The following is a 13,184-nucleotide window of genomic DNA, read 5'->3' as shown; positions in this document are numbered from 1 at the left end:
GTGAAGTCACTTTATCTGTCCGAGTTATAGTTTGCTCAACTATAAAATAAGTGCACTGTGGCTTTAAAATGACAAAGTCACTAGCAATGAGTCCTAAGGAAACATCTGTTTTTGATGTTAAGCGTGATTTAAAAAAATGTTCATTCTTTCACTGAATATTATCCATCAGAAAACATTTTAGTCAGGAATTAGGTCTGCTGAAAAATAGTATATTTTCTTGTTACTGATAATGAGATGACTAATGCCGTGTTTTGTTATCAGCTTCAATGATAAGAATATCAAAGTCTAATTGGAATCACATTGATAAAAATAATAAAAATATTAATTATAACAAGCCATTTGACAATTTTGTTTAATATGGCTTTTTCCATCAATTCTTCTCTCTCATGTTACTTCTTCTAAAATATTTGTATTTGGCGGAAGGGGAGACGAACCATGAGAGACGATGGACTCTGAAAAACAAACTGAGCGTTCTAGAGGGGACGGGGGTGGGAGGATGGGTTAGCCTGGTGATGGGTATTAAAGAGGGCACGTTCTGCATGGAGCACTGGGTGTTATGCACAAACAATGAATCATGGAACACTACATCTAAAACTAATGATGTAATGTATGTGATTAACATAACAATAAAAAATTTAAAAAATATATTTGTATTTGGGTCACCTGGGTGGCTCGGTCTGCTAAGCATCTGCCTTCTGCTCAAGTCCTGATATCAAATCTGGCATTGGGCTCTCTGTTCAGTGGGGAGTCTGTTTCTCCCTCTCTCTCTGTGGCTCCCCCTGCTTGTGCTCACTTTCTCTCTCTCACTCTCTGTCAAATAAATAAATAAAATCTCTTATTTTTTAAAAATTTTGTATTTATTATGATTTGGGTTTAAGCTGTCTCAAATATTTTTTGTGACATCATGTCATTATATTTTAAGAAATAAGCTGAAGAAAGTGATTTTCCTGGGTGATCTCTGTGATTTTTTTGTCTTGTAATAGTTATTATAGCCAGTTTATTTCAACTGAAAGAAGTCGTTCAAAACTGGCTATCAATGAAGAAAGAGATATTTATCAAATTACATTGAGTGTTAGTTCCTCAGGTGAATAGCCTTGTTTTCAGTCAAGACTTAAGTCAAAGGGAGAGAAATCCAAAAGGGTTTTCTTTTTAAAAGGGTCCAAGCCAAAGGCTGCCCTTCCTACTCTGATCATATGTTCATTTTGTCTATTTCCATCCTATTTTACTAAAGTATTCTATAAGTTACACAAAAGTCCTAGTTCCTTTATCAGGTTCTCCTAGACCATCCAATTCCTTCTTGAGTTCTATTGTCTCCCTACACATACTATCTCTTTCTAATGAATTCCTAAAGTACATCCTACAAATTTTTCTGTGATACCAATGCCACTTTGTTGAATTCCTTGTTTGATTCACCTAGTACTCAAAGAATGGAAAGTTCTGGTATGATGGTATCATTCCTATGGTACTGAGTAAAGGCTGTGCACATATTCCAGTATCTGAGGATTGCATTTAAGCATGTAACTTCTAGAGCAGGGATTCCATGCTGTGGTAGCTGTGTTTACAGACACTGTCTTATTCAATCCTCACAATGGTGCTGGAAGGTAATTCTGTCACCATTTTACTTGTAAGGTAACTTCAACTTTAAAATGTTATATGAATCAACCAAGATCACAACAAATAAATGGCATTATTGAGGTTTGAATTCAGGCTTGTACAACTCAAAGCCCAAGTTACTTTTACTACAACAGGTGAAACCAGGAGACCATAGAATATCATATTTGTACACTACATCGTTCCTAGGTATTTAATGTACATAAACCATTCAACATGCATTTGATCCATAAATGGGTAACAACTCCCATTATTAACTGGCATACACTATACACTCCACCAGTGGTTGGTGTAGGATATGCTATTCTCATGCTGTGTTTATATTCATCTCTCTCTTTCGCCTCACAAGGTAGTCCTGTTTTTAGTCTTCTCTAGTATTCTAATAGGTGAGCATTTTGGAAAAAGAACAAAGCAGAATTAACAAATTGGAAAATAAATTGGAAACAAATAATCTACAACTTACTAAGTCACTCATTTGCTCAAATGGGGTTTGGTGCAAGTTCTGAATAAGAAGTAATAATGAGTATTTTTTTTTAATTCCACATATATTATAAATATCAAATGAGTTGCACATTAATAAAGACTTTCAAAATGTAGGAATTAGAATCATCAGTGTCTACACAATTTCTAATTCCCTCCTTAAATATTGTAATATCATAAAATCTTTCCTTAATATAACAATATGTAGCATTTTCTCTACAGTAATTTGTTAATTTTTCAGCTTATTCCAATAATGCCACTCACAAACCTATTTACTATAATATTGGAAGATATTATATATTGATCAGATATTGTGCAGGGTTCATAAATGGATCTTCAACTTTTTAATGACCCATAAAATTGGAGACAACTGAGTTATAAAGAATCAGTGCATAGATCCAACAGTCTCAGACTGTAAGCCCTATTCTAATTCCACTATATATTTCAGATTCTGTTTGACAACTTTTACTTACATGATTATATATTTAATATACATATATATGAATGATTTTATACATTTAAATGATTTTCTGTCTAATTTCCAAAATTTTCCAATGAAATTATAATGCTCTGCAATACAAAGATGGTATTACCCACATCTTCCATAAAGCTGTGCACATTTTATTTTCTCAAATGACGCTTAAGGAATAAATGAATCAGGAACCAGATGAAATTCATCTGGAAGGGAGACAGGAAGGGAGACCGGAGGAAGGGAGGTATGGAGGGAGGGAGGAAGCAGGGGTTAGAAAAGTCACAACCTGAGATTTCTTCTATTTTCATAACTAAATATTTACCTTAATGATTAGTAAAATATGGTTTCCAGTGTTTTAAATCCGCTAAATCCATGCCGAGCATTGGAGATGAGATTGTATTACAAGCATAATTTGATTGCACGTATGCGTTCCTTCATTATGTGTAGAGGAGTGTAAAGGAGGTCATGTTACTACTCTGAAATTAACACTACATTCGGTCTTTCTCAAAAGTCCTTCAAGCTGAAAGGTAAACAGAGACTTGTTTCTTTTGTCCATTTAATAGATGCAACTTTGTTGTAATCAGACTTTTTATCTCAGGGACACAGGAAAATTTCTGTTTTATCTAGCTAATGACCTCAGAGCTCTAAATCCCTTTGGATGAGGACAAAGACAGGCAGTTACATTTGTAGGTCTGGTCTGTAGTATTTCTTTAATCAGAAAAATCTAATATCAATAATTTTTTAAAGATTTTATTTATTTGAGAAAGAGAGAGCGGGAATGGGGTGGGGTTCAGAGGGAGAGGGAGAAGCAGACTCCCCACTCAGTGGGGAGCCCGATGCTGGGCTGGATTCCAGGACTCCAGGATCATGACCTAAGCCTAAGGCAGATGCTTGACTGACTGAGAGACCCAGACGCCCCTCAATAATTTTTTAATGCCCTAAATGTTTCAGATTTCAAGACAGTGTTTCTTTAGAAATAATAATTTATTTCATTGATGGCAGGGTACAAACTTATGTTTAAAATATCCAGCTACCACCTTTCTAAGTTTTGCTATATCAGAATTTTTTTCCAAAACAGCCCCAGTTATTTGAATCAGTTTTGTTACATTATGAATAATGCTACCTTTCAAAGTAGGACATTTTAAGTGCTTTTAATCATTTGTCTCACTGATTTCCTCACAGAAAAACAAACAAACAAAAGTATAGATGTGGCCTGAAATAGAGTTTTAACTTAACTTCATTAGATTATTTCCTTAATATTCTATAAATTTTTAGACTTTCTGATTTTTGATACTGAAAATACAATAGCTCAGAAAACCAACCTAAAGTGCAAATAAGATTTTGATGAAAAAGTTTACGCTTACCTTTATGGACTCAAATGAAATTATTTCTTTCTTTGATACAGAGTACTTTAAATGTTCTCTTGAAAGTGTGGTTCTAGAATGTTAAATGCCATTCTATTGAAATTAAATTTTAAACTACTTGAATATTAGGAGTTGCAAATGCCTTTTTAACCAATATTTTTCTTTCAAAGCAAATAGTGCTCTTTAAAAAATATTTCTTTCTGTCTTGTGAGAATGTGTCCTCTCCCAAATCACCATTTATTTGAACTAACTCATTATATTTGCCAAACATTTTGGGAAACAACCAAAAATATCTCTGGCAATAACATTTCTTTTGAGATATCTTATTCTACCGTTCTTTCAAGCATTTTGTTTCTCTTGTGATTTGTTCTTTTTTTTTAAGCTGTCTCTAATAAATAATCAAATGTTTTTTAACTAGTTAGGTATTCTTTAGAGATTTTAATAAATGTCATTATTGGACCATGGATTCACAGGTATTCTCTTGACCTTTACAGTTTATAGGTGCTCTCCTGACTTCTTTTCCCATCTGTATATCTTTTATATATACATTTATTGACACAGAAAAAGAGCTGATCCCAAGGGAAAAGAATATTTCCTTCTTAAAGAGCACTAGGTGTGACAGTAGAACATATTTTAGAAAGTGGTTAACTTCTGTTTCAAATAAAAGTAAATTACCTGTCAAAAATACAGTCCTCATCCTCTCTCTTTCAACCAATAAAGGTAAGCATTATATTTAACCTCAATCCAAACAGGTAAGCATGAATTTTTGTCTAATACCAAATTTAGTTTACTAACAACCATATTTTTTTGGCATCAGCAAAGAACACTTATTTACAGAAAATTTAAAAAGGAACCCTTTGTTGTTATTGTTACTCTGGTTTATTTCAAAACACTGATTCAGAAAGCCTTTTAATTTTTCGGACTCTCATTATTATACTGTAAAAGAAAATATAAGTATTTTGTAATGTAATGGACCAATATATCAGAGATTACTGACATCTGCATTATCATCAAGATAATCATCACTGTCACCATCTTTGGTGCTAACATGGATAACTACTATGTGTTAAGCATGTATTTAAATAGTTTGCATGTATTAAATCTGGAGATCATGTCTCCTGAAAATTTAATTATATGTAACTATGGAACAAGATAGTGAATGGACCTTATTGAAATGGGTTTGCATCCTATTAATACCAAGGGTATTCTTTGCTTGTTAAATCTTAGGGTCCATGATAAATGAATCTAAAGACGTTAAAGAGATATTGGCATGTTTTCATTTTTATCTTTAGAGACGTCTAACGGAAAGGCCTTCTGAATTGCAATCACCAAAATCTGATTTTTTATTTCTTATCTTCAATTTGATTTTATAAACTTACTCTGAATATAAGCATTTTATACATCAAGGTGATAGATGTCATTGATATCCCAATCTCCACACCAAAAAAAAAAAAATCATTATTTCAGTGGGAAGACCAGAGGAACAAACAGAAAATATGTGAATAAAAACAGAATTCACTGCATTTACCTGCATTATATAGTGGCTTTCTTTCTGAGTTGTAAAAATAGAGCATCTAAAGTTTTCCAGAAGTCAGAAAAACAGGGACAATGCTGGAAGATTTGAGGAAGCTTTTTTTTTTTTGGTGAGGTTATGTTTAGAAGGTAAGCACATGATTCTGCTAGTATTTGAATATTTTTAATCATTATTAAATATTAATTATTAAATCTTTTCTAACTTTATAAATGGTTTTACACTGAGAATTCATTGAATGTTCCATTTTACAAATAAAAAGTTGAGGTCAAGAAAAAAAATCTTAGTAAACGTAGAACATTATATTATTTTTAAAAATCTTTTATTTATTTATTTATTTATTTATTTATTAGATTGAGAGCATGGGTAGGAGAGGCAAAGGGGTAAGGAGAGGGAGAGAAGACCAAAGAATGAGAGAAGAGCTTACATGAAGACCAGATCCAATAATGAGAATAAAGAGAATGCCAGTTTCTGAGAGCAACAGTTTACACATCAAATGTGGTGCATGAGGCATGCTAGTCTAGAAAGATGCAGTGATTCATTCAACAAACAATTTGAATAATTGTCCAAATATTGGACTCTATGTTGAATTAAATAAGTGAATAAAACATGGCTAAAGGTGCGTAGGATGATGTACAAGACTACACAACTAAGGCTGTACTATCAGCTACTAGTTTCTGACCATCTTAAAGACCCAGTTATAGCATTTGCACATTCCCTGTGATCAAATTTCCATTGGGAGAATTTTATCGTAATGGGGCAAGGTTCAAATACCTTTATTTAATATGTAGTTTGGAATATTATAGATTGTAAAAGAAATTGTCATTTAATTTTCCTTTTCTAAGCCACAGAAAATCCTCAGGTTGTTGAAGTTTTGCATGGACTGTTGTTCCTGCCCCATTTCTGTCCACTTCTCTGTAGCTGAAATTTTGACCATTGTCCATATTTAACACCCTTAGAATATGGTAATAGGCATATCTTTTCTTTGCAGTGAGTTAGTCTCTATGGGTTTTCTAATACGGAAGTTATCTAGGACATACTGAAAACAATGAAACAATTTGCTACTTCTGCAAGAGTGAATGAAAAGAGTATAATTTATACACACACACACACACACACACACACACACACCCCACAGAAGGCATGCTTGATCTACACAAGGAGGGAGAGGGGCAGGGGAGGTCTGCATTTTGGGTAGGGACCCATGTAAGACTATTCCAAAGAAACAACCAATTTGGCGCATTTGTAATTCAATCAGGAAGTTAGTAAATCAAATTTTGTGGAACAAATATACTATGCAATGCATAGGAAGATGTAGAGAATATCAAGTAAGTTTATAATCTAGTTATAACAATTAGAAAAGTACATAAGAAAGATGAGCAATTCACGCTGATACACTCATGTGCATGAACATAGACACATGTGTGTGAGGAAAAGACTGAATGGATTAAATGGGGTCAGTAGAATAAAAGCAATTATTAAGGATGTGGGCAATTTAAGAACATCTCAGAGATGAGTTTTGGTTGATATTTCTTATATATGGCGTGTACATTGTAATTGGGTTTGCTTTCTTGAACATAAATACTAGATGAAACTGCCTCTTAACCTCTTGAGTATTTCAGGACATAGATCACCTTAGGCTTCCTTTTCTCCCCTCTGCAAAACCTGAAAAAAAAATAACTGCTGATTTCATGGATCTATTACAGAAATACACAGTTTTAAAGATTAAGTAACACTCCATAACATTTAGTGTTTAGCTCATCAATTTTGTTTTATAGTAAAATAGCTTAAGTATGCAGAATGTCAAGGCTTAAAGAGACTTAGAAATACCACAAAAACCCATTACTTTAAAAAATGAACCATGGGGCCCCTGGGTGGCTCAGTTGTTAAGCGTCTGCCTTCGGCTCAGGTCATGATCCCAGGGTCCTGGGATCGAGCCCTGCATTGGGCTTCCTGCTCCACAGGAAGCCTGCTTCTCCCTCTCACACTCCCCCTGCTTGTGTTCCCTCTCTCGCTGTATCTCTCTCTGTCAAATAAATAAATAAAATCTTTAAAAAATTTTTAAAAATAAAAAAATGAACCATATTCAAGCCCTAAAGCCAATTTAGGTGGCTTACAAAATATTTATTTGGGGGATGAAATTAATTTTGAATTGATTATACTAGAAAACAGAATTGAGAGGTGAGGAGAAAACATGGCAAGTGAAAGAATGGAATCATTGTCACAACTGAACGTACACTCAGATTTTGGAATTTTGAGCGTTCATTTGGATAGCAAAATGACAATCACTTATCTTCAGAAGCAAAGAAACATGATAATTCATAGCACAAAAAAAAGCTATTGGATTTTTTTCTTACAAGTACATGTAATACTAATGAAAAATACACTTTGCCACACTTTTAGAGCACTGGCAGTTATAGATTTATTTTAATAAGGAATGGGACAAATTGGCAGGCATGCCATCCCATTTATATATAAGAAGACAAAAGCCAAAGAAATCAGAGTAACTTGGACTTCTGATTCAATCGTTCCACAGATGACATGTGAAGAGATGAGAGCAGAAGACAATGCTTCCACAATAATACAATTCGTACTCTTGGGATTTTCTGACCTTCCAAACCTCCAAGGGTTACTATTTGGGATGTTCTCCATCATTTATGTTGTTATCTTAATTGGAAATAGCCTGATAATAATAATAACCAGGCTTGATGCTGCATTACAGGCACCCATGTATTTTTTCCTGGAGAATTTTTCCTCCTTGGAAATCTGTTATGTGTCTGTCACTCTCCCTAGGATTCTGGTGAACCTTTGGACTCAGGATAGAAGCATTTCTATGCTGGGCTGTGCCTCCCAAATGTGCTTCTTCCTTATGCTCGGAGCCACTGAATGTTTCCTCCTGGCGGTGATGGCCTATGACCGCTACGTGGCCATTTGTAACCCTTTGCACTACCCTCTAGTCATGAACCACAAGATGTGTATCCAGTTAGCTGTTGGCTCCTGGCTCGGTGGAATTCCAGTCCAGATAGGGCAAACATGTCAGATTTTCTCTCTACATTTCTGTAATTCTAACCAAATTAACCATTTCTTCTGCGACATACCCCCCATCCTCAAGCTAGCCTGTGGGGATACTTTTGTGCATGAGATAGCAGTCTACATAGTAGCTATGTTGTTCGTTGCAGTTCCTTTTATGTTGATACTTACCTCTTACAGCAAAATCATTTCCACCATCCTGAGGTTGCCAACAGCCAGGGGACAGGCCAAAGCTTTCTCCACCTGTTCTTCCCATTTGCTGGTTGTTCTTTTATTCTTTGGATCGGCTACCATCACCTACTTAAGGCCCAAATCCAGTCATACTGCAGGAATTGACAAACTGCTCTCTCTTTTCTACACCATAGTGACTCCGATGTTTAACCCCATGATATACAGTCTTAGGAACAAGGATGTGATTGCAGCACTGAAAAGGCTATTACTTAAAAAGATAGTGTGATGAGTTTAATTGTAAATGCTTTACCTGTTTGCCACACATTTATCAGAGAAAAATTTCAAATTTCTACATTCCTCTTTAAGAAATTGAAAATAGAGCTACCATACGACCCAGCAATTGCACTACAGGGTATTTACCCCAAAGATACAAATGTAGGGATCCAAAGGGGTATGTGCACCCCAATGTTTATAGCAGCAATGTCCACAATAGCCAAACTATGGAAAGAGCCAAGATGTCCATCAACAGATGAATGGATAAAGAAGATGTGGTATATATATACAATGGAATATTATGCAGCCATCAAAAGGAATGAAATCTTGCCATTTGCAATGACATGGTTGGGGCTGGAGGATATTATGTTGAGTGAAATAAGTCAGAGAAGGATTAGGAAGAATTAGGAATTCTTAATCTCAGGAAACAAACTAAGGGTTGCTGGAGTGGTGGGGGGTGGGAGGGATGGGGCGGCTGGGTGATAGACATTGGGGAGGGTATGTGCTATGGTGAGCATTGTGAATTGTGTAAGACTGTTGAAAAACAGACCTGTACCTCTGAAACAAATAATACATTATATGTTAAAAAAGAAGAAGAAGAAGATAGCAGGAAGGGAAGAATTAAGGAGGGAAATCAGAGGGGGAGATGAACCATGAGAGACTATGGACTCCAAGAAACAAACTGAGGGTTCTAGAGGGGAGGGGGTGTGGGATGGGTTAGCCTGGTGATGGGTATTAAGGAGGGAACGTACTGAATGGAGCACTGGGTGTTATATGCAAACAATGAATCATGGAACACTACATCAAAAACTAATGATGTAATGTGTGGTGATTAACATAAAATAATAAAAAAAAAGTTAACTGCTTCCAGCTTATGATGTACTTCTAGATACTTCTAAATACCAACCTACAATTTATTGTACTTGGATACATACCAGGCAAATTAATCTGTCTTCAGTGCTCCAAGCCTAAAGAATAATCCCACCTCATGAATAAAATAGTAATGCACACCACACATTTCATATGAAATTAGAATATAAATAAAAGTCATATAAAATAGAACTTAACCTGTTAAGATTTTTGACTTGATTATACTAAAAATATATGATTGTTTACCTAAATAATTTCCTAAATCTTCACACTGGTATTTGTTAACATTCTTCGATTCTATAGCCAGAGACTGGAAATAGCATTTAAATAACAAATGTTTTGTTGAATGACTGATTAAATAAATTAATGGGTAAATGAATATTGCTGTGATATGCCTCAGACTCCTGGCAAAATTGAGAGATTTCAGAGCACCAATAAATATTGAAAGCACATTTATTTAACCTACTATGAAGCCATATGGAATTACTCCAATCATAATACTGAAAGGAAGTCTTATATTCACTTAGTTTTCTTCCTAATAACTTCCTTCTATGTTTAACTTAAAATTTTGGCCCCAAAGTAATTTGCTTTGAATTATTTCACCTCTTCTTTAATGGCACTCCAAGCAGCTACTCCTATACCAATTCATATTTTGAAAATAAACTATCCATGAGTTTGAAAGTGAAGGAATGTGTTAGAAGTTATTTGCAGAATTACGTGAAGTCCGCACAGTTGCATTTGTGTTAGTGTGCTTAAACTTTCATGCCTCTAACCCTTTCTATGGTGTCTGAAATTATTAAACCTTTGAACAGGTTTTATCAAGGAAAGAGAGCACCTGTCAACAGAACCACTAATACCTACCTTCCCAGTTCCAGATTCTCAAGTCAGTCACTGGCATGAAGAGATTATTTAGTGCTATCTGTCCCTGAGAACTTCTGTTAGCAGTTCTATGACAATTATGCTGTTTTGTAGTTTTAGCTATAAATGTACATATGCCTTTTAAGACAAGATTAGCTCCTGTTCTTTAGATGGTTATATTTTACTTCATCAAGCCATTTACATCCTCTATCATCTAACATAATGTACCACATTTATTTATTTCTGTATTTTATCCATGGAAGTATATATGTTTATACCCCTTCTCATTAAATGTTTTATACAAGAATTTTATGTATGTCCATGATAAAGACCATGATGGTGATGATGATGATGGTGGGGATGAGAGTGATGATAAAGATGATGATTATGGTAAAGACAGTAGTGGTGGTGTTTTTTGTTTCTGAGATTTAGTAAAGCAGGAATCATGATGTCACAGAAACAGTGTTATCCCAGGAGTTCAGAGAACTTAATTTAAATCTCTTTACCATTACCTTGAGCAATTCGTTCAGCTACTTTTTTTTTTTTTATTACATTCTCTTAAAGAACAGATATTCAACTAAGTAAACCTTACAGATCTTATTGCCTTTTTTCAGCAACTCATGAATCAGGGAGCATCCAATCCAACAGGTAGAAAGGAGCTCTGAAGAGCTATACAAGACAAGGGATTTTACAGGCAGAAAGAAGCGGGAACAAGGAAGTTATGGGGCAAAAAATTGAATTTGTTATTGCAAAGTTACTTTACTCATAGGGCATGGCAGTGATGTACCAGGCAGGTTACCTATGTTAACCAGGTAATTCTTGATTGAGTGGTTTTAGATTCCATTTTTTGGAAGAGTCAAAACTGGAGCTAAGTTTTGGTTTGGTGATGTGGGGCTTAGTATAAGTGATTCCATTTAGAGCCTGTTGTCTTGTCCTTAACAATTCACAATTAATAAAATGTCAAAACACGCTATTTTCTATGAACTGCCAGGATTATTATTAAGGGTCAATATCCACCTGGCATGGAGAAACATTTGGAAAAGTTTAAAGCACCAAAAATGGAAGTGTTGGCTGTATTTCAGTATAATTCTTAGTGAAATCTCTAGTTGTGTTATATTTCATGCTCAAATTCATAGAGATAATCAATAGAGTGCTAGTTTTGATGAAAGGGGACATTGCACAGTATGAACTATCTAGGGAAGAAAAACCTACTTGTTTACACGTTGGGATTATTTTCCTTTTGCATTATATTATGTTTAGTTTTTCAAAAATGTGCTACTCAACTCTTTGCTCATATAAACAAGGATTATGGAACCGAGCTAATATTCTTTAGTATTCAAATAAAATATTAATGAACATTTATATCATTATGAATTCAGTGCCAATTAACAACTGTAGAATTATGACTTCCTTTATACTTTAAAAAAATTCCTTGAGACCTTTGTATTTTCTCTTTTTATATCTCTATCCCTCATTTTCCCAGTCTGGTAATTCACAATGAGGCAGCCTCTAGAAATTACTCCCTGGATTCATTTAATTATATATGCTATCTATTATTAGCTACTGTAACTGGGGCTGATTAAAAAGAAACTATGAGGGATGCCTGGGTGGCTCAGTCAGTTAAGTGTCTTCTTTTGGCTCAGGTCATGGTCTCAGGGTCCTGGGATTAAGGCCTACATTGGGCTCCCTGCTCAGTGGTAAGTCTGTTTCTCCCTCTCTCTCTCTGCCCCCTCCCCGCCCCGTTCCTGTGCTTTCTTTCTCTCTCTTTCTCTCCCTTAAATAAATAAATAAAATTAAAATTAAAAATAAAAGGAAACCATGACATAGTTTATAAAAATGGTCATCTGACCTTACATATAATTCTTTGACTAGCCCATGTTTGCTAGTGAGAGCAGCACACATTTTTTGAAGTAGAGACCAAGAAATTATTCTCATGTATCTTTCCTTTTTTTCTGATTTTTATATTACACCAGTCTTCTAGATAGTACCATTTACCACCTTCTGGCCACCCAATACCTGGGAAATGCAGTACATGACTTGGTGTACCATTTGCTGAAGATTTATATTTTCTGTCGTGTCAAAATAGCTGGGTCAATATATACATCATTAACAATATATATTTAATGAGAAAGGAAACATGCACATTCTTGTCTAAATTCATTTTGGATGGGTGTTGTTATATGTAAAAGATTGCCTCTTCCCAAGTGATTGCATACATTGTTTCCTCAACAAAGTAACAACTTGGGCATAATGTTCCTCTGAAGAAAATACTTGTAAAAAAAAAAAAAAAAGTACAATTACCTGTAAGAATGTAGTAGTGATTATATTTTACAAAAGCTATTTTTAAAAAGCTTATTTTATCAAAGAATTGCATGACATCTGAAAAATATGTCTTTAAAGGATATATAAAATATTTTAACACTTTGCTCACCATAGCACAGACTTGTACCTCTGAAACAAACAAACAAAAAGGGGGAGATGAACCATGGGAGACTATGGACTCTGAGAAACAAACTGAGGGTTC

The 13,184-nt window shown here is 34.7% G+C and overlaps 1 protein-coding gene across 1 annotated transcript; it reads left to right on the top strand.

The window, feature by feature from the left end:
• Positions 1-7,994: 7,994 nt before the first annotated feature.
• LOC110575798 (olfactory receptor 10AG1-like) lies at positions 7,995-8,945 on the top strand. Its single transcript, XM_021684831.1, has one exon. The coding sequence runs from the start codon at positions 7,995-7,997 to the stop codon at positions 8,943-8,945; it is 951 nt and encodes a 316-aa protein (XP_021540506.1).
• The last annotated feature ends 4,239 nt before the right edge of the window (positions 8,946-13,184 follow it).

The sequence above is a fragment of the Neomonachus schauinslandi genome, chromosome 11 (genome assembly GCF_002201575.2).
Source record: "Neomonachus schauinslandi chromosome 11, ASM220157v2, whole genome shotgun sequence".
Classification (NCBI taxonomy): domain Eukaryota; kingdom Metazoa; phylum Chordata; class Mammalia; order Carnivora; family Phocidae; genus Neomonachus; species Neomonachus schauinslandi.
The sequence above is the reverse complement of the archived record's forward strand: the minus strand, read 5'-3'. Positions and strand labels throughout refer to the sequence as shown.